This window comes from Gymnoscopelus braueri (genome assembly GCF_963280865.1).
Source record: "Gymnoscopelus braueri genome assembly, chromosome: 23".
NCBI lineage: Eukaryota > Metazoa > Chordata > Actinopteri > Myctophiformes > Myctophidae > Gymnoscopelus > Gymnoscopelus braueri.
Window position 1 is genome coordinate 5854517 of NC_137625.1, and position 22128 is coordinate 5876644.

The 22128-nt window shown below is 41.2% G+C and overlaps 1 protein-coding gene across 1 annotated transcript in view; it reads left to right on the forward strand.

Annotated features, from left to right (window-relative positions):
• The first annotated feature begins 8340 nt into the window (after nucleotides 1-8340).
• The window catches only part of LOC308079815 (ATP-binding cassette sub-family D member 2-like), a 36208-nt gene continuing 22420 nt past the window's right edge, over nucleotides 8341-22128 (forward strand). The window contains exons 1-4 of the mRNA XM_080421420.1: nucleotides 8341-8692; nucleotides 9153-9600; nucleotides 13357-13710; nucleotides 17207-17387. Of these exons, the coding sequence (XP_080277546.1) occupies nucleotides 8541-8692; nucleotides 9153-9600; nucleotides 13357-13710; nucleotides 17207-17387 (1135 nt within the window). The 5' untranslated portion in view covers nucleotides 8341-8540. The remainder of the gene's footprint in view (nucleotides 8693-9152; nucleotides 9601-13356; nucleotides 13711-17206; nucleotides 17388-22128) is intronic.

Here is a 22128-nt window from a genome sequence, read left to right on the forward strand (position 1 = left end):
GACAGACAGACAGAGGGTATGAAAGCAGTGTGAAACTAATTGAATAAGAGTCCAAAGGGAAGCACGCACATCCCCCAAAAAAATACGTACATTGGAGAAGGAGGAAGGGAAGTTCACACACTGTATATCAGCTCCCAGTAGAGAGAATTTATTAAGCAAAAGGTTTAATAAATTCTCTCTACTGGGAGCTGAGATACAATGTGCGAACTTCCCTTCCTTCTTCTCCAAACTAATTGAATAAAGCACAGGCAAGTACAATCCAACCTGATGGTAGTGATGGGGAGCATACTAGGGCCTTCGCTCTTAACTCGGTGGAATCTGCACCTGGCTCGCTGATAACAAACTATCATTACACCTGGGAAAAACTGAATCCATTCTCTTTGGGTCTAAATTTAACCTCTGCAAGGCAATATATATTTATATGCCATAAAAATGTGGAATGCCCTACCAAAAGCCGTGAAAGAGAGTAAAACCCTACTCTCCTTCAAAACCGCTCTAAAAGAGTACCTACATGTGGCCACAACTGGCCCCCCTCGAACTGTTTACTGTACATATTTTAGTTTTTTCTGTTTTCAAACTGTTTTATGATGTTTTGCATAGTAGTGTATATCTGTCTGTCATTAAATGTCTCTATGAATTGAGTACAAAGGACCCCAATGGAAACAAGCCATATAGGCTTTCTTGGGTTTTAAATCCTCTTAGCTGACCTTGTATTGAACTGTACTTTCCTGTGCTTTTTTTTGGCAAACTGCTAATAAAGTATTCAATCAAAACCTCTTAGTCTCAAACACAGGCAGAAATGTTCTGATACTTTCTTTCTTTTTCCTTTATCTATTCAGGGAAGCCCATTGAGAGCAAGCTCTCTTTTTCAAGTACGCCCTGATAACAACATATAAAATACATATATAATGAGAAACAATAACACACATTTGAATCACATTACAATGTCGCAGATGCAAATAAACATAGAGTCACATGAAACGTGTGCAGTCACTATGTAGTGTGTCCTCAAGACACACTACATAGTGTGTCTTTCCTTTTTCACTGCTCTTACGTGGACTGGTATATCTAATGTGTGTTTGTGAACGTGTTGAATGTCCAGTAACCTTTGGTTCCAAAAGCGAGGATAGATATAAAGGAAGTTTACCACACAAGGCCTTATAAATAAATAAAATACAATACAATGATACCACCAGGGTTGGGTAGTAACTCAACCAACACATTTGTCAGACAAATGGCCGGTCAGGAGGCTCAGGCTAGGTGTAAAAGGGACGCAAATGCAGACCAACAAGTCTCACCCCACCTTTGTGAAGCTAATTCTCGAGACAGGAAGATGAGGCAAATAATAATTACAATCTCTGAGGATGGAGGAGGAGATGGACTGGCGAAATCACCATCCTCAATCACTTGGGTTCAACATATGAGACCTTGAATCTTCATGGCCAAAAAAATGATACAAATAAAAAACATATAGCCTAAATGTAGGCTACTCACCAAAAAGGGACTGAACATCCCAATTAACTGGTTTTATCTGGCAAAACTATTGACTTATACAACCCATTCCTTGTGGTTTGATCAAATTAAATGAACAAACACTTTTGTACATTTTGTCAAATCTTGGTTGGAAAATATAGGGGAAATTAAATGACCCATGGTTACTAGCTGGAACTCAGAATTGAATATCATGCATAAGGCAGTAGTATCTTCCACTGCAGTTAGGTCCTTCAGTGACCCACAACTGGGGGAAGTTAGTGCACGCCTACCTGGACATTGTTATGATTTCCTGAGATTGATTGATTGATTGATGTACTTTATTTAGTAAGACATGAGAACAACAGTACATGGAAGTACAAATTCACAATACAAGGTCTACTAAACTGGAAGACTCATTGAGCACTGAGCTTGTTTAAAGACGGGGTGCCGTGATTTTCAGTGATTTTTTCCCCCCTTAAAACATAATCATCAGGTATTATGGTTATACTAGGAGGAAGATTTTTTTCAAAAAAGTGTACAGAAATAGTTAAAATTATGTTTTTATGTGGACACGCCTCCAGTTCATTAAGTATACCTGGTTCTCACCTTAGCACCTCCTCCACCACCTTAGCACCACCCACCTGTCCTAGTCCCTCCTCCTCCTCATGCCCACACCTGTTGTTGCGAACGCGGATTCGCCGCGCCTCCGACCAAGTGGAGCTTACTATGTAACCCTGCTCAGGTTGTGGGTCTGTCTGTCTGTGTGTCTGTCTGTGTGCATGCACTACCTATGTAGAGGGCGCCAGAGTGCAGGAATTTAGACAATGCTCTGATTTAAATGCAACACCACACACACACACACACACACACACACACACACACACACACACACACACGTTCTCTCCCCATCACAGTGAAATAACACGGATTACAAGTCCGTAAATACACAATATTTTCGAGCTGCGTTCGCTTCCAGCGTTCGCGCGTCTTACTTGTGTTATGATAATGAGGGGGAGGGTATATTTTACTATGTCACTAAAGGGCTGTTTTTCTATTGGCGCGTTTGACCCTCAAGGTTTCAGCCTCCAGGTAGACACTCAAAATAGTCAGAGAAGACATAAAACACCATAAAAACACCACCAGGGGGCTTAATGAAGTTCTATCAACCTCATAGACACATGGAAAACAGAAAGTGCAAAACCATGGTATCACCTCTTTAAGATGAGATCCCCATGCACACAAATCATGATTATCGAGACACTCACATCGCTTATCCAGATCCATCGCCTGCATGATCGGCTCACAGAGTAACACAGACTCATTCACTTCAGTAAAACTGCAATATTGGGGCCAACCGCCAAAATAATACACTAAAGAAATGTAGCCTTGACTTAACCACTTTCACCCTCCCTGCATGATGTTGAAAAATATCTCTAAAAGTAAGTAGGTCTTAAGTGAATAAAGTAATTGCCAGTCTACTTGTGTTTACAGTTATAGACCAATTATTTGTTTACTAACATTGAGACTGGATGCACAGGTGATTGTTTCATGCAATCAGTTCTCAACCTGTTGTTTTGTGTGTTGGCTAGTGAGGCGTGTCCTAGCTAGACCTGACAGAAATTGGTTTCATTTGGAGCCAGTATGACGTTTGGAGCCAGTGTGACGTCGTCGGTCTGTTAAGGGGTCTCTTATTTAAAAAAAAAAAACATGACCTCGCGTCACCAGGTTTCTAGTTAGCAGTGCTCTGATCCGTTCTAGAGCCCGCCCAGTGTAGGCTACTGTATCCGGTCATTTGCACTGTACATATAGGCCAAAGAATTGCTCCCAGTCTAAACCATCACAATAACACAGAATCCATTCCAGAACTATTATTAACACCACGGATGCATCACTTACACTCATAGTTTTCAAAGGCCTCGGTCATGGTGATCCACTTTCCTAGATTCATGTCCTCTTACTACTACAAAGCCCTTCTCCTGTCTTCAGCTGAGAAGTCTTCAGATCCCAATGAGGACGCCCTCATTGGTCGCCCAGGTAATTGATGAATGAAGGTGATAATTAGATCTCGCCACGAAACTAATACGTTTGCTTTGGAACCTTCTTCTTCTCAGCTCACTCCTCATAGCTGCAGTATCTAGAATGCCTAATTGCTCTGTGGTTTTACGTGTGTGAGGATGTGGCTGGTTGAGGACTTTTAATGTGATGGTCTTTATGCAAAAGCAGACCATTGTTCTATCAACACACAACAGTGGAGGGGGGCCTGGCGACCACTTAACACTTAATCATAAACTGGGGACCCCCCAAAATAATCATATTTGAACTGGGGACAGCCCAAAATAATCATATTTGAACTGGGGACCTCCCACCCCGATAAGCACTTGGAAGTAGGAGTTGAGGCATTACATTTAGTTTGACTCGGTTCCACAGATAAATATTGTGAAAATAGCCGATCTATGCATGCATGCATTGTGAGCTTGTAGATCTGCTATTTTCAAAAGTTTTTTTTAAAACATTTTATACATTATACAAAAAACTATTGAAAAGGGAAATTCTGCATGATGAGTACTTTCTACTTTTGGTACTTTAAGTAGATTGATACCAATACTTTTGTACTTTTACTCAAGTAAATGTTGAATTCCGGACTTTTACTAGAAACTGAGTATTTCTACATTGCAGTATCCAATGGAAATAAGGCTTAACTCTCAGATGACTGTCAAACAAACATTTGAAGACATGACCATCAAATGAAAAAAATCTGTCTAAAAAAAGAAAAAAATATTCTCTAGTAAATAACAAAGTTGTAGGCTACACATTATAATAGACAAACTTTGCCAACATCAGGTTCAATTCCATCAAAATCCGCTATCCACCAATCACCGCGCCTTTCTGTCATCAAGCTAATCAGTCTATTTCATCTTTTGATGTACTGCTACTTATATCCGGTCTAGAGCCCGCCTACTTGTTTTCCATTCATTTCAACGAACATGCAGACAAACACACCATTTCCGTATCCGTTCTAGACCGGATATATTGCAAACTGCAAACTGAATTGATCCCAGGTGTAGGCTATGCGAGGAAGTTAGTTTTTATTTAATAATATATTTACATATTTTACCAAACTGAAAGAATAATAAAGATGACCATAATAATAAATTCAATTTAATTGTATTTATTTAGTTGTTTGTCTATTATAACATTGTGAACTTTGTAATAATGCATAATCTTTTTGTGTGATGTGATGATGTGTCACGTGACAGTACGGTAGAGAATAACGCTTTGCATCAGTCAGCCAATCGTCTTCCTTCGGAGGCGTTGCTAAGGACAAAAACAGAGCTACAAACCTCGTTACACTGAAATTCAAAACCTACCGAATTCTGTGACTCCAGAGATCGCTGTTTTGACAAATTGGCTTTTAGCGTGAAAACAAATCAAACAGGTAGTCATTGGGCTTTTAGTAATGATAATGTAGGCTAATAGGCTGAAGTCTCATTTAGCCTTTTGAAACGTGACCGAATACATCTCACTGTGCCATCAGCCTGGTACATTAGCTATCCTATTTTTTTTTTTTGAATTAAACCATATTTTTCTTTGCTATTTTACTTTCTAGTATGTTGAAATTGCATGAATGTATTCATTATTGTTTATATGTTTCTGTATGTCTCTGCTATAATCCCCCCAAAACATATGGCACTCACTTTACACACATTTTCACTCAAAGGACCACAATGGAAACAAAAAAGTTTTTTTTTTTGGTGTTTTATCCTTTTGAGAGGTATGTATAAATATATCGTTGCTCTCGGGCAGTAACCTCTTATCTCCATAATTTAACTTTTTGTGTTTTTCTTAATTAACGCCCTACTTAATCATACTACAGTGTCACACAAAAGCATCAAAATAGCATATCCACAAGCTTGTACTTGTAGATCTGCTACTTTTACTATTTTTGAATTTGAATTATGAGGTTTCCACCCGACAAAGACGATATGGTCATGTACAGTATAAGCATTTTTGTAAATAAAAACATAATAAACCTTGTCAGCTGGCTCAGTGTATATAATAATAATAATAATAATAATACAAATAGTAGGCCTATATAGATATTTAGCCATGGTTCACATGACGCTCATCTGTCATGATATGACAGTCATGTTTTCAGGTCATGTTTCAGGGTTAATCTATTCTGTAATTTAAGGAATTATGTTTGTCTGTGTGTCTGTCAAATGGAATTTATCCCGGGCATAACTGTTCGGCCCCAAACTTGGCGTGTGTGTGCCTCAAAGTCCCAAAATGCTCTGCAAAAGACTGCTGCTATTTGTTTGTTTATAACATATACATAACAACACAATGTGACATGTCACATGTTTAACACAATGCTGTACCCCCTCCAACTGTATATACTTTCCCCATTTTCTTAAACTGTTTTTATTATATTTTAACACTTGCTTTGGCATGTAAATGTTATTTTCATGCCAATAAAGCTCCTTTGAATTGAATTGAATTGAATTGAATTGAATTGTGTCTCATGGAAGAAAGTGTCTGGAGTGATTTGTGACAGAAGGGTAGCAGCAAGAGTGAGAGGGAAGATGTGTAAGATGGTAGTGAGACCAGCCATGCTGTAGGCCTACGGCTTGGAAAAGGTGGCACTGACGAAAAGACAAAGGTGGCGGAGCTGGAGGTGGCAGAATTGAGGATGCTATGATTAGGAGTGACAAGGACAAGATTAGAAATGACTACATTAGAGTTTCAGCCCAGGTTAGAAGGTTTGGGGATAAGACAAGAGAGGTAGGTTGAGATGGTTTGACAATAAATAATACTAATAATAATAATTATAACAATAGTAGTAGTAATTGCAGTGTAATAACAAACAACTTCAAACAGGGTGACTTGTCTTTATTATTTAGGCTTACACTCATTTCAGAAACCATAGTAGGTTAACATTTTCAACAACAAACAACAGTAACTGGAAGACTCACCCCTAAACACACTGCCCCCATTTTTTCCGCAAACCCAGTGGCGGTTCTTGTATTTTTGTATTTGTTGTACTGAGGAAGTGAGGATAATTGAATATTTTTTATTAGACAGAATTGTAAAAACAGCACGAATAGCCTACAGTCAAACACTTTGTTAGAAAGGTTAGAAATAAGTTTAGGGTTAGGCAGCAATGCAGCATAGTTTTACTAAGGTTACGTTTAGGAATAAGGTTGGGTTTAGGCATAGTTTTACTGAGGTTACGTTTAGGAATAAGGTTAGGTTTATGGCATGGTTTTACTGAGGTTACGTTTAGGAGTAAGGTTAGGTTTATGGCAGGCATATAGTTTACTGAGGTTACGTTTAGGAATAAGAGCGTTTTGGCAGTGGTGGGAAAAGTACTCAAATTCTTTACTTAAGTAAAAGTACCAATACTGCAATATAAAAATACTCTGTTACAAGTAAAAGGCCAGAATTCAAAAATTACTTGAGTAAAAGTACAAAAGTATTGGCATCAAAATGTACTTAAAGTACCAAAAGTAAAAGTACAAAATGTTTGAAAATAGCCGATCTACAAGCTCACAACGCGTCGCGATGCGACGCGTTGTGAGCTTGTAGATCCGCTATTTTCAAATAGCCTAGGTATAAAACAGGGCTAATGCGGTTAGGTTAATGTATGTTTCATAATATCATAATTTATATCTGAAAAGTAACTAGTAACTCAAGTTTTCAAATAATTGTAGTGGAGTAAAAGTACAATATTTGCCTCTGAGATGTAGTGGAGTAGAAGTAAAAGTACTGAAAATTGGAAATACTCAAGTAAAGTACAAATACCTCAAAAGTGTACTTAAGTACAGTACTTAAGTAAATGTACTTAGTTACTTTACACGACTGCGTTTTGGTATTCCAAACATTAACCCAGTGGAAAACAGCGACCTGCTTCTGGGGTCAGAATTCGATAAGAGCTTTGACTGGGATCAACTGTGCTTTACAGTGTGCATATCCGGTCTAGATCGGACAAGGAAACAGTTTGTGGGCGCGATGTGTTGGTACGTGTAAATCACCGGATACAGTAGGCGGGCTATAGAAGGGATATCGAATAGCAAACCAAATAGAACCCGGCCGGGATTCCCCACACGTCCTGCAGAAAGCCTGGGCAGTGGTGGAAAGTAACTAAGTACATTTACTCAAGTACTGTACTTAAGTACAATTTTGAGGTATTTTTACTTTACTGGAGTATTTCCAAATTTCAGTACTTTTACTTCTACTCCACTACATCTCAGAGGCAAATATTGTACTTTTACTCCACTACAATTATTTGAAAACTTTAGTTACTAGTTACTTTGCCGATATAAATGATTACATTATAAAACATACATTAACCACTTTAGCCCTATTTTATACTGTACATAGGCTATTTGAAAATAGCCGATCTACAAGCTCACAACGCGTCGCGATGCGACGCGTTGTGAGCTTGTAGATCTGCTATTTTCAAATATTTAGTACTTTTACTTTTGATACTTTAAGTACATTTTGATGCCAATACTTTTGTACTTTTACTCAAGTAAATTTTGAATTCTGGACTTTTACTTGTAACAGAGTATTTTTATATTGCAGTATTGGTACTTTTACTTAAGTAAAGAATTGTAGTACTTTTTCCACCACTGCAGTGTGCATATCCGGTCTAGATCGGACAAGGAAACAGTTTGTGGGCGCGATGTGTTGGTACGTGTAAATCACCGGATACAGTAGGCGGGCTATAGAAGGGCAAAACCAAATAGAACCCGGCCGGGATTCCCGGGCCACACGTCCTGCAGAAAGCCTGGGCGACGCGAGTGTTACAACAATTCGATAGGACAACATGTTTGCGCGTAACACAACGGAAACAGCAGCAGGAGGATGTAGCGGCGGCGGAGGTTTCTTTCACATCACATTCAACAACCATCACACAGGAACTCCTCTTTTTTCCCCTCCTTTGCTTCCTAAATAATGCCGTTATAACAATAACATCACGCATGTTCTGGTTGGGGGACCGGTTCGGTTCGGAATGGATCCGGTTGGTCTCATAGAGGACTAGACTATAGATCTAATCTTAAAACATGTCCAGTATTATCCTCGCCAGGGGGGTGAGATGGGACCGGACCGCCACCGTGGTCAAGAGAGCCGTGGTCCTGGCCGCCGCCGCCGCCGGCGCCAGAGCCCTGTACCCGGTCATCCGCAGATACATCCACCGTAGGAGGAGAACCAGGAGGTAATTACATGATCACCTCTCCCTTAGAACGGTGGTTCTCAACCTGTGGGCTGGGGACCACCATGGGGGGTCCTCACATGATTTTCTTTGGGGGGGGGGGGAAGTGACAATTTCCTTTAAAAAAAAGAATGAAATGAAAAAAGGGGAACATAGCCGGAAAATAGCAGATCTACTAGCCCACAACGCCAGCTTGTAGATCGGCTATTTTCAACTAAGAGGTTTGGTGTACTGGGAAAAAGAGCAGACCAAGTACCAAGCTATAAGTCGTTAAATGTCTGAAAACACAAATTTAACATGAATACAATATATAGTGGGGGTCCCTGCTTCATCTCTCTCTCATCTAAGGGGTCCTTGGCCTGAAAAACGTTGAAGACCTCCGTTTTAGACCAAGTGTTTGACTGTACACACGTGCTGTTTTGCATTTGCTGTCTAATATCAATCAATCAATCAATCAAACCAGAGGTCCGGAGGAGGAGGAGGAGGAGGCGGAGAAGAACGGAGCGGGTCCGGTGGTCGTCAAACCCCACCTCCAGCAGCAGAAGAGATCCACGTCTCTTGAGGTGAACGCCGAGTTCTTCCACCAGATCCTGGACCTCCTGAAGATCCTCTTCCCCACGCTGGTGTCCAAGGAGCTGGCCCTGCTGTCGCTGCACTCTGTGGCGCTGGTCTCCCGGACCTTCCTGTCCATCTACGTCGCCAGCCTGGACGGCAAGATCGTGAAGACCATCGTGGAGAAGAAGCCCCGCCGCTTCGTGCTGCAGCTGGTCAAGTGGCTCCTCATCGCCATCCCGGCCACCTTCGTCAACAGCGCCATCCGCTACCTGGAGGGCAAGCTGGCCCTGGCCTTCAGGACCCGGCTGGTCGACCACGCCTACCGCACCTACTTCACCGACCTCACGTACTATAAGGTATGAACTATTACGTTATTACAGCAAGGGTTCCAGTTGAAAATCATAATTCAACTGGGGACCCCCCAAAATAATCATATTTGAACTAGGAAACCCCCAAAATAATCATATTTGAACTGGGGACCCCCGGACCCCCCAAAATGATCACATTTGAACTGGGGAGTGGGGACCCACCCTGACAAGCGCTTGGAATTGTATGCAATACATTTAAAGTTTGACTCGATTCCACAGATTGTGAAAAGAGCCGAACTAAAAGCTCACATTTGTAGATCGACTTTTTTCACAATGTTCGCCTCTTTCTTACGTAATATTTGACAATTTGGCCAGTTTCGTATTTAAAAGGTAGTAGTCATTAAAGTCATTAAATTGTCACTTTAGAAATGTGCAGATACCCTGTAGGCGGTGGTACACTTATAGCCTACTGTATGTTGGTTTGTTTACTGTTGAGTGAGAAAACAATGTTGCTTATTAAACTAATCATCTGGGGACCCGCCAACCGAAACAATTATTTGGGGACCACTGAGTTACAGTACATTTACTCGAGTACTGTACTTACAGGTACACATTCGGAGGTTCTACTACTTGAGTATGTCCATCACCAACCTCACCTGCTGTATTATAGTTATCTAAGTGCATTTACTCAGGTACTGTGTACTCAAATACAAATTTGAGCTACTTGTCTCCCATAATATTATAAGTCATGGAATGTACCTACCTAAGTACATTTACTCAAGTATTTAAGTAGGCATTTGAAGTACTTGTACTTTACCGGAGTATGTCAGATTGATGCAACTTTAAAACGGTGACTCTGATGTTTACAATTCGGTGGGTAATATATTGTACAATATTCATGTTGTACTCCGCTACATTTAATCTCATACCAAGATATCATCTATGTTGTGTGGAAACCTCATGTCCAAATCTGTTACTTTTCTGTATTCAAATAGCACAAGTAGCAGACCTACAAGCTCAGAGCAGAGCTTGCCAGAGCTGCTATTTTTTTTTTTTTAAAGACAGGGTCCCCACGGTCATGAAATTCCTGGAAATATTTTGAAATAAAAATTTAAAAAATCCAGTACTGGAAAAGGTTTGGAATTGATCAAAGGTCCTGGAATTTATCAAGGGTCCTGGAAAAATATTTGGCTATGCATTGTTTTTGGCTTTTGATTTTTTTTAATACAAACATTTTCATAAACATGTATAACATTACACAAAATATGTAACATAAGTAGTTTTTCGCCGAACGGGCTGTGTAACACCCCATCCGCACTGCCAGCGATGCGACGTGATGCGACGTGACGCGAAGCGAGCGGGCGATGAAATCTCATTAAAATACATGTTTTTGAATGAGACCGTCCTGACCTACCGCGAGCGACAACGAACCGTGCAACGTCGTCGTCCACCCCTCCTATTTTCGCTCGCAGGGTCACTATGCCCTAATTTTGCACGAAATGTTGAATGAAATTGTACTATTTTATATTCTATGCTTTATTTTTGCTACACTGCCTATCTTTGGGCATTGTACATAGGAGTAAGAGACACATTATTGCGCTGAATGATTGTTTTATAGGCCTGGAAATTGGGCTAAATATTCTGGAAAGGTTTTGGAAAAGTTTTGGAAATTCATTGCTAAAAATGTGTGGGGACCCTGTAAAGATTCTTTTTTTGGGGGCTTTTTCTGCCTTTATTGATAGGAAAGTAGGCTGACAGGAAATGGGGAGAGAGATGGGGGGGGGGTGACACACAGCAAAGGTCGTCAGGATCGGAAATCGAACCTGCGACACACTGCCAAGCTGGATTACCAGCGTATGTGGTATGCGCCCGGACCGCTAGGCCAGCGGACGCCCCCAGATATGCTACTTTCGATGCTTTCGTGTGACGCTGTAGTGCAGTGCGTTAATTTAGAATATGGAGATAGGAGGCTATTGCCCGACAGCAACGTTATAATAGTATCGTTATACTGTATTTGGCCAGCCCTAACATGCTCTATGCACAACACCTTCACAGGTGTTATCAATGACACTAACGAAGGCTTTGTTCCATTTCATGTAGCACAGTGGTTCTCAAACCTTTTCATTTCAAGGACCCCCATAACTCTGAGACTCTACAAATGGAACATAACTTTACAAATGGAACCAAATGAACCCCTTACATTTGGTTCCATTTGTACACTCTCAGTACACACCTTTTACTTTTAACCCTTAAGACCTGAAGCCGATTCTACATGTCTCCTAAATCTCAACAGTTTTCTGAAAAACGTATGTTTCTATATCAGTGGTGCTCAAACCTTTTCATGTCAAGGACCCCCAAAATGGTATGTATTTGGCCGCGGACCCCCATCAAAATATTTTGTTCCAGGGACCCCCCAGAAGCAAAAATTTGAGTAAAAAATATTCGCTTTAAAAATATATATATTCAAAGATTTGCACACATTTTCACGATTTTTCAAAAATAGCAGATCTACAAGCTCGTAGCGCGGCACTCGGTGCCGCGCTATGAGCTTGTATATCTGCTATTTTTGAATAGCCAAAGTGTAAAATAAAGCTTTTTAGCTCAAATCTAAAAATGACACAGTTCCAGGTCTTAATGGGTTAAGGGGCCATTTGGAACCCCCTCAAGGAACCATGAGGGTCCCTGGACCTCACTTTGAGACCCACTGGTGTAGCAGAGTGTTTCCAGTGAGCCAACATGCACACTATCAGCACCCTGACTCTGTTTGACCAGAATGGAACAGAGCCTTCATCAGTATCATTGGTAAAAAACCTGTGAAGGGAGTAAGAAGAGGCCGAATTTCTCTTCTCTGCTGCTGTGCATAGAGCATATGAGACCTGAAGCCGATTCTACACGTCTCCTAAATCTCAACAGTTTTCTGAAAAACGTTATAAACTATATCAGTGGTGCTCAATCTTTTTCATGTCAAGGACCCCCAAAACTATATATATTTGGCCGCGGACCCCCATCAAAATATTTTGTTCCAGGGACCCCCCAGAAGCAACGATTTGAGTTAAAAAATGTTCGCTTTAAAAATATATATATTCCAAGATTTGCACACATTTTCACGATTTTTCAAAAATAGCAGATATACAAGCTCATAGCGCGGCACTCGGTGCCGCGCTATGAGCTTGTATATCTGCTATTTTTGAATAGCCCAAAGTGTAAAATAATGCTTTTTTTAGCTCAAATCTAAAAATGACACAGTTCCAGGTCTTAAAGGTTTAAGGACATTCACTTTTACACCACATTCAAAGTCTTTGTCCTGGTCCTTCAAAAGTGTACAAAAAGTTTTAAGTGAAAATTCCATTCCAGTGATCAATGGCAGGTGTTTTTCTCTCACATTTCTAAAGCCTTTTCAACTGCAATGAAAAAAGAAATCTTTGCCTGCGGGTGTCGCTGGTGAGGGATTTTGCCTGTCAATCATCGCCTCTGCTCCGCCCCCCCCCAAAGGAAAGGATAGGGGAGGGGAGGGGCGAGGAGGAGAGTGGGCGGGATTAATCGACTGTGACCTCACTGTCGAAGGGCCAAGCTCAGATTACTTTTCAGCCTAATTATTCAGAAAACCCCAGACCACAGAAAATCCACTGAATGTTCAAAGTTCAGGTTTTTTGGGTGTAATTGAGGTCATAAAACCCCAAATAAAACATTGAAAATAAAAAAAGTGAAAATGAATGTCATGATACCTTTAATGGGTTAAGAGGCTGACTCTGAATACTTGTCCCCTCCCCCCCCCTCCCTCCCCCCGTGTAATAATAACAAAAGGTCAGTAACATGGACGGCCGCCTGGCCAACCCGGACCAGTCGCTCACGGAGGACGTGACGATGTTCTCCCAGTCCGTGGCGCACCTCTACTCCAACCTCACCAAGCCCATCCTGGACGTGCTGCTCACCTCCTACACGCTGATCCAGACGGCGCGCTCGCGCGGCGCCAACGCCACGGGCCCCACGCTGCTGGCGGGCGCGGTGGTGTTCGCCACGGCCAAGGTGCTGCGCGCCTGCTCGCCCCGCTTCGGCAAGCTGGTGGCGGAGGAGGCGCACCGGAAGGGCTACCTGCGCTACGTGCACTCCCGGATCATCGCCAACGCCGAGGAGATAGCCTTCTACAGAGGACACAAGGTATTTATACACTGGTGTTACAATACACCACTGTTCTGTTCTGTTCTGTTCTGTGTTCTGTGTTCTGTGTTCTGTTCTGTTCTGTTCTGTTCTGTTCTGTTCTGTTCTGTTCTGTTCTCTGTTCTGTTCTGTTCTGCTCTGTTCTGTGTTCTGTGTTCTGTTCTGTTCTGTGTTCTGTTCTGTTCTGTTCTGTTCTGTTCTGTTCTGTTCTGTTCTGTTCTGTTCTGTTCTGTGTTCTGTTCTGTTCTGTTCTGTTCTGTGTTCTGTTCTGTTCTGTTCTGTTCTGTTCTGTTCTGTTCTGTTCTGTTCTGCTCTGTTCTGTTCTGTTCTGTGTTCTGTTCTGTTCTGTTCTGTTCTGTTCTGTTCTGTTCTGTGTTCTGTTCTGTTCTGTTCTGTTCTGTTCTGTTCTGTTCTGTTCTGTTCTGTTCTGTGTTCTGTTCTGTGTTCTGTTCTGTGTTCTGTTCTGTTCTGTTCTGTTCTGTTCTGTTCTGTGTTCTGTGTTCTCTGTTCTGTTCTGTTCTGTTCTGTGTTCTGTTCTGTTCTGTGTTCTGTTCTGTTCTGTGTTCTGTTCTGTTCTGTTCTGTTCTGTTCTGTTCTGTTCTCTGTTCTGTGTTCTGTTCTGTTCTGTTCTGTTCTGTTCTGTTCTGTTCTGTTCTGCTCTGTTCTGTTCTGTTCTGTTCTGTGTTCTGTTCTGTGTTCTGTTCTGTTCTGTTTTCTGTTCTGTTCTGTTCTGTTCTGTGTTCTGTTCTGTTCTGCTCTGTTCTGTTCTGTTCTGTTCTGTTCTGCTCTGTTCTGCTCTGCTCTGTTCTGTTCTGTTCTGTTCTGTTCTGTTCTGTGTTCTGTTCTGTTCTGTTCTGTTCTGTTCTGTTCTGTTCTGTTCTGTTCTGCTCTGTTCTGTTCTGTTCTGTGTTCTGTTCTGTTCTGTTCTGCTCTGTTCTGTTCTGCTCTGCTCTGTTCTGTTCTGTTCTGTTCTGTTCTGTTCTGTTCTGTTCTGTTCTGTTCTGTTCTGTTCTGTTCTTCCTATAGGATGACCAGGAGTTGGGCTTGACTATTAATTGTCATACAAATAATTGCGATTAATGATTTCATTGTGTTTTTGGCATTGTTGAACATTGGAACATTTGAATAAACGTTACATTTCTGTTTGGCCCATTAGGCTTCGTAATAAAAAATTGCACAAGGCAGAGATGTGAAAATAACTTAAATATACAAAGAAATTACTGACATATTTAATAATTGTATACTTTCCAAAGCATCACAAAGTGACACGTTGTAAGCGTGTAGAATCTTTGGATAAAAAAAAAAATGTATGAACATTTTTCAACATGAAAACGATTGATACGATTATGCAAAATAATTGTGATTATCTCAAATAATTGCAATTAGGCGATTATGTAATAATTGTGACAGCCCCTAACCATCGTACAACGAAACATAAAAAAAACACACGTCAAAAAAGGTTGGTATAGTCCTTTAAATCCTGTGATAGTCCAACACAACACAGTGTACCACAACCCTACAAACTAAAACCATTACAGGGCCGTGTTTTTCTTCATCTTTTTAATACTAATAATGTCATTAGAGGAGAGACTGCTGTGCAAACACAGGCAATCTACTGCAGAGGAACTGGAAGCTGTCCAAGTGCAACAGTTTCCATTTGTGAACTGTGAACGTCATGGGAAGTACAGAGACGTTATGTAACCATGCTTTGCTAAACTGTACCAGGGGTCTTCAGCGTTTTTCAGGCCAAGCAAGGACCCCTTAGCTGAGAGACATGAAGCAGGGACCCCCCCCCCCCCCCCCACTACAAATTGTATAAAATTGTGTCGCAGATTAACCCTTTAAGACCTGAAGCCGATTCCACATGTCTCCTAAATCCCAACAGTTTTCTGAAAAACGTATGTTTCTATATCAGCGGTGCTCAAACTTTTTCATGTCAAGGACCCCCAACATTATATGTATTTGGCCGCGGACCCCCATCAAAATATGTTGTTCCAGGGACCCCCCCAGAAGCAAAGATTTGAGTTAAAAATATTCGCTTTAAAAACATATATATTCAAAGATTTGCACACATTTTCACGATTTTTCTAAAATAGCAGATCTACAAGCTCGTAGCGCGGCACTCGGTGCCGCGCTATGAGCTTGTAGATCTGCTATTTTTGAATAGCCCAAAGTGTAAAATAAAGCTTTGTAACTCAAATCTAAAAATGACACAGTTCCAGGTCTTAATGGGTTAAACTCTTTCATAGATTTCATTGATAGCTTGGTCTGCCAGCCCTGTCATCAGTGTTGTGACAATTAAAGGTTTGCGTTTGTTTGTTCATTTGTTTACACATTATCTTTTTCTTTATTAATATGTTGGATTCATGGTAATGTGTGTTTTCAGACATTAAACCACGTAAACCCTCCATACTTAGTACAGTTGACCGTTGGCTCTGTACTTGGTCTGCTCTTCTGCCCTCTACATCAAACCTCTTTGCCGAAAATAGCAGATCTACAAGCTCACGAGCTTGTACTGTAGATCTGCTGTTCTCGCCCAATGTCCCCCTCAGAATAGGGATGCTCGGGCTGAAGTGGTTAATGTAAAAAAAAATAAGATTTGGCTCCCCCCCCTGTAGTAACTCTGAGGACCCCCTAGGGGTCCCAGACCCTCCTGTTGAAGACCCCTTCTATATACTGTTTATATATCCTTGAGTTGCTTAGGGGGGAGAAAATAAATAATTATAATTATAATATTAATAATAATCTGTCACTTTCTGTATGTAGTACGTATGCCATCAATGTGTTCTTTCTTTTGTTAATAAGCATGTGCAGCAGTTGTATCTGGTTTGACCGTAAAGTAACCTTCCTCTGAAGGTGTTTGGAGCTATTATGTATTGCGGTTTTGTGCTAGGGATGCCACCGATTATTCGAATTTTCGAATATTCGTTACAGTCTCCATAATCGAAAATGATTTTTAAATTTCGATTTTAATTATATATATATTTTTTTATTTTTTTTTATTTATTTATTTTTTTACTTTTGTATGCCTTAGTTTCAATCAAAATATATGCTAATACTAATAATAGTAATATTATAGTCTTAATAATTGTAAATGGCCACAGTTTGTTTTACTGTAAAGTGGAGGAAGCCAGCTGCGCTGTCTGTGTCACTGTCTGTGCAGACTCAGAGTGCTGCTGCAGCCACACACTCAGGGCCGGATTGGCCGTCGGAAGGACCGGGACTATTCCCGGTGGCCTGCCTCCTAGTGGCCTGCCTGACCTGATGAAAAAAAAAAAAAAAAGTTAATATAATATAACATAATAATATAACCGTCGAATAATCGAAAAATATTCGCCAGGGCTGTCCGAATTTCGAATTGGCTCAAGGTCAGATTGTGGCATCCCTATTTTGTGCAGATCCAAATACAATAATTCAAATGTGTGTGTGTGCGTGTGCGCGTGCGTGCGCGTGTGTGCGTGTGTGTGCGTGCGTGTGTGTGTGTGTGCTCTACCAGGTGGAGATGCGTCAGCTGCAGAAGTGCTACAGTGCCCTGGCGGAGCAGATGAACCTCATCCTGTCCAAGCGTCTGTGGTACATCATGATAGAGCAGTTCCTCATGAAGTACGTGTGGAGTGGCAGTGGCCTGGTCATGGTGGCCGTGCCCATCATCACAGCCACCGGCTTCGCTGACAACGGTACAGTATATATATTATATCCTCTTTTCATTTCCTTTAGAATCACTGAATCAGAATCAGAATCTTGCTGCCTTCCTTCTTGTGGCACATTTAAAGGAGAGATCCGGACATTTTAAGTGTTATCTTTGATGTGTCGCTAATCACTCACCAACATTGAAAGGGACGTTGAGTTATTCCAGAGAGTCCCCTGTCGTCCAGTCTGGCGACCCCCTCCGTTGGCATAATGGGAGCCCGCGGAAGAGTGAAAATCGTCTATTATAACGGATGCAAAGTTAGTTTTTTCTCTACTACTGCTCATCGTGGAGTCTCATGATACTCAAACATGCACTGAATGTCGCGAACGAGCTATCGTTCGTGCAGAACGAGATGACGTTGGTTGCTTGTTTCTCTCACAGAACCTGGCGTCTGTGGAAGAAATAAACGACCAGCGTCATCTCGTTCTGCACGAACGGTAGCTCGTTCGCGACATTCAGTGCATGTTTGAGTATCATGAGACTCCACGATGAGCAGTAGTAGAGAAAAAACGAACTTTGCATTTGCATTTTCACTCTTACACGGGCTCCCATTATGCCACGGAGGGGGTCGCCAGACTGGACGACAGGGGACTCTCTGGAATTCAACGTCCATTTCAATGATGGTGAGTGATTAGCGACACATCAAAGATAACACTTAAAATGTCCGGATCTCTCCTTTAACCCATTAAGTCCTGAGGCCGATTCTACAAATGTCTTCTAAATCAGTAGTGCACAAACCTTTTCGTTGCCAAGGACCCCCGAAATGATATATATTTGGCCGCGGACCCTCCCATCTGAAAATGTTTTGTGCCAGGGACCCCCAGAAGAGAAGATTAGTGATAAAAAAATTCTAAATGATTCAACATTTTTCAAACGCTTTAAATTTTTTTAAAGAAAATGAACAAGCTTGCAGCGCTTGTCACGGCTGCGAGCTTTTTTGACAGAGATGCTTTTTCCCGGATGTAATGGGATGTAAGACTTATTACTAAGTAAGAACTAAGTGAACTGTGCCGTGTGTCTCACATGATGTTGGTCTTGTTTCCATTACGCTCCGGCACGGTTTCAGATAAGGTTCTCAGAACCTAATTTGGACCCTCTGCTCAGGACTGTATTACTGACGTGAGGTTTGGGAAACAGAACTCAAAAAAGGAAATAGTACTATAGTGCGCTTTTTTCTATCAGTTTTATAACCGTTATTAGACCCTGTCTTGTTGTATAAGGCAGGGGTCCACGGGGGTATTGCAGGTGGTCCCTGGCCATGCATTAAAAAAAAATCATATTATTATTTTTATGTTTTACTTTTAATAACTTACAGGAGTTCTTACTGTATGGTGTGTGTGTGTGTGGTATGAAATGTGAGCTTACCATAATCACAGTAATCCTTAAAGTAATACTAGGTAACGTTTTCAACAAAACTAAAGTTAAATTTGTATCTTTTGTGAGTGGCAAAAGTTTCACAACACCCACTCCATGAATTTCACCCCCGGAAGCCTTTTATTTATATATTTTCTATTGAACGTGGACGGGGGGGACTTTCCCGGGAAAATGACGTTCCTGGCCAACGTCATGACGTTCCTGGCCAACGTCATGACGTCGTGGCCGACGTCCTGGCCGACGTCATGACGTCGGCCAGGAACTACCGCAACGGTTTCCTGTTTGGCCAGGAACTACCGCGCTAATAACAAAAAGGAACCTCACGCTGATTTCAAGAGAATGTAGGATTGGAAGATCGAAAAAGAACAGAAAAAGAAAGCACAGCTCATGGTAACTAATGCTCCACTGGCTAAGAGAAACGATCCGTAGATAGTATAAAACAATTAAAAGATCGCTTTTTGAAACGCTTCCGGCTTCCGGTGAAAACGAATGGAATTCTGGGTAATCGAGGACTACGGAAATTGTATGCAGTCACGGTAGTGACCAGCAGAGGTTGCTAAAAAATCGTTATTTGTGATTCTGCATTGTACAACTTTAATCATATTCCATCATATTCAAACAAAATCACTGTATCTTATTAGATATTATATGGATATTATAGCTATTTTCTCCAGCTCCCTGCGGTACATGAACCCCCCACCACTATTGTGTGGGGTGGGTCTATGATGGACCCACCACGCACAATAGTGGTGGTCCCCAGGTGGATCTTAGTCAGGATGGTGGTCCCTGGGTCAAAATCAGTTGAAAACCCCTGGTCTAAGGTATAAGGTGATGTTCATATTCTGAGCCGCTAGGGGCCCCGGTGCCTTGCTCAAGGTGACACGCCACCAGTTAACTCTTTAAGACCTGAGAACGCATCTGTGTGTCATTTTTAGATTTCGTTGGGCTATTCAAAAATAGCAGATCTACAAGCTCATAGCGCGGCACCGAGTGCCGCGCTATGAGCTTGGAGATCTGCTATTTTTTTTTTAAATCGTGAAAAAATGTTGTGCAAATCTTTGAATATATATATATTTAAAGCGAGCATTTCTAGCTAAAATGTTATTGCTTCTGGGGATTCTACAAATGTCTTCTAAATCAGTTTAAAACAGTTTTCTGAAACACTTATGTTGCTATAATATTAATGTCAGTGTCAAGGAGCCCCACAACGATATGTATTTGGCTGCGGACCCCCATCTAAAAAAATCCAGGGACCCCCAGAAGCAAATATTTGAGTAAAAAACAATTGCTTTATAGATATATATTCAAAGATTTGCACAAAAAAAAAACACGATTTAAAAAAAAATAGCAGATCTACAAGCTCATAGCGCGGCACTCGGTGCCGCGCTATGAGCTTGTATATCTGCTATTTTTTAATAGCCAAAAGTATAAAATATGGATAAAGTGGTTACACAGATGCGTCCCCCGGTCTTAAAGGGTTAACATACCACAACTTCCCCCAAAATACTTTATTTATCTCTAAGGAGAAATGTGGTTATTATAGGAGCTAACTAAACAAGGACATTGTTACACTACAACAGAAGGAATATTCTCTCTATATAACATAGATGTAATCTAATCAGTGGTTTGTGATCATAGAGCTGGCGCTCAAAACGACGTTTACATGTTTCGGGAACCGACAATTATGTTCAAGTGTGTTCACACAGGAGGCAAAGATATTTTTCTATTTCTTTTGTCACTGAGACTTAATGTGTTCATTTGCGTGTTTGCCTATTCGCATGCTGTCAGTCACTGTACAGTCATTGCACTTAGTATGGAAACAGTAATAACATAGTTTTAAACTAGCGGCTGTAGGTGTGAAATGCAGTCGCTCACAATTGAGCAACTGCATGTTCTATTTCTTGATGAAAATCGTGTCTTCTTTGCATGTAATCGCGCTGCATGGAAAAAATATCTTTGCCTCCTGTGTAAACGCACCTTTAAAGGAGTAGTTCACCCCAAAAAATTACTTATTTTCTATCAATTACACACCCCATGAAGCATTGAATTCATGGAGAAGGTTTTGTTTTTGTTGCAATCCTGAGCCAATAATTTGATGTCTCTCCGGTAGGAGACTCTTTGAGTAGGAGACTCTTTGAGTCTCCTACCGGATACATTAGCATCTTTCAGCTAGTCATCAAATTAATGGCCTAGGAATGCGACAAAAACAAAACAATCTTAATGAATTCAATGCTTCATGAGGTGTGTAATAATTTTTGGGGTGAACTACTCCTTTAAGCCCAGTTCCACACAAATGTTTTACGATGCAACGAAACTATTGCAATACGTTGTTGCAGAGAGAAAATTGCATCGTTCTTGAATTGCCCCATTGCATGTCGGCGCAGTCTGGTGGACTCTGTTGCATTGTGGTTGCATGCAAGTGATTGCAAGTGGTTACACGTCGCAACTCAATGCATTGCAAATCTTTGGTGTGCACTGGGCTTTTTAGACCATTGGTTCTCAAAGTGTGATCCGGGGACCCCCAGGGGTCTTTGAGTGAGTTCCAGGGGGTCCCCAGCTAAATGATAGATAGTTAGGACCCAGATGGACCCTTATGGGTCTGTAACTCTGTGACAGTATACAAATGGTTTGCATACTGTCAGAGTTACATTAATATTGATTTTACAATATAAATTGGGGTCCCAGAGATAGAAATGCATGGGGGTCTGTAGCCTAATGCATGTCAAACCATGTCTTTGAAATTAAAATGGTTCAGAATCACAGCTATAGCCGTAAAAATCTTCTCTTATGGGGGTCCCTGGCATATCTTTTCCAATTGGATTCCGCAGGCTTTTTAAGTGTCAATTTGGGGGTCCTTGACATGAAAAAGTTTGAGAACCACTGTGTTAGTCAGCACTCTCCACCACCCCCATCCAGGGGTCCTTGAGGGGTTTCCCCAGCTAAATTTGTTAAGATAGCGTCACAATCATTTTAACAATTTTTTTCCATATTTTCTACGTTGGCTATTCAAAAATAGCAGATATACAAGCTCACAGCGCGTCACCTGCGAGCTTGTACATCTGAAAAAAGTTATTGAAACATTTTGAATATTTTTGATTGAACACAAATCTTCTCTTCTTGGGGTTCCCTGGCACAAAACATTTTCAGATGGGGGGGGGTCCGCGCCCAAATACATATCATTTTGGGGGTCCTTGGCGCGAAAAAGTTTCGAGAACCGCTGATTTAGAAGACATTTGTAGAATCAGCCTCAGGTCTTAATGGGTTAAATGCATTGAAGGCTCGTGGTGTCCCAGCGCCTGACTAAGACACTTTATGTTGTTTTTTCCTTTAATGTGTCACCAGCCTGTACACAA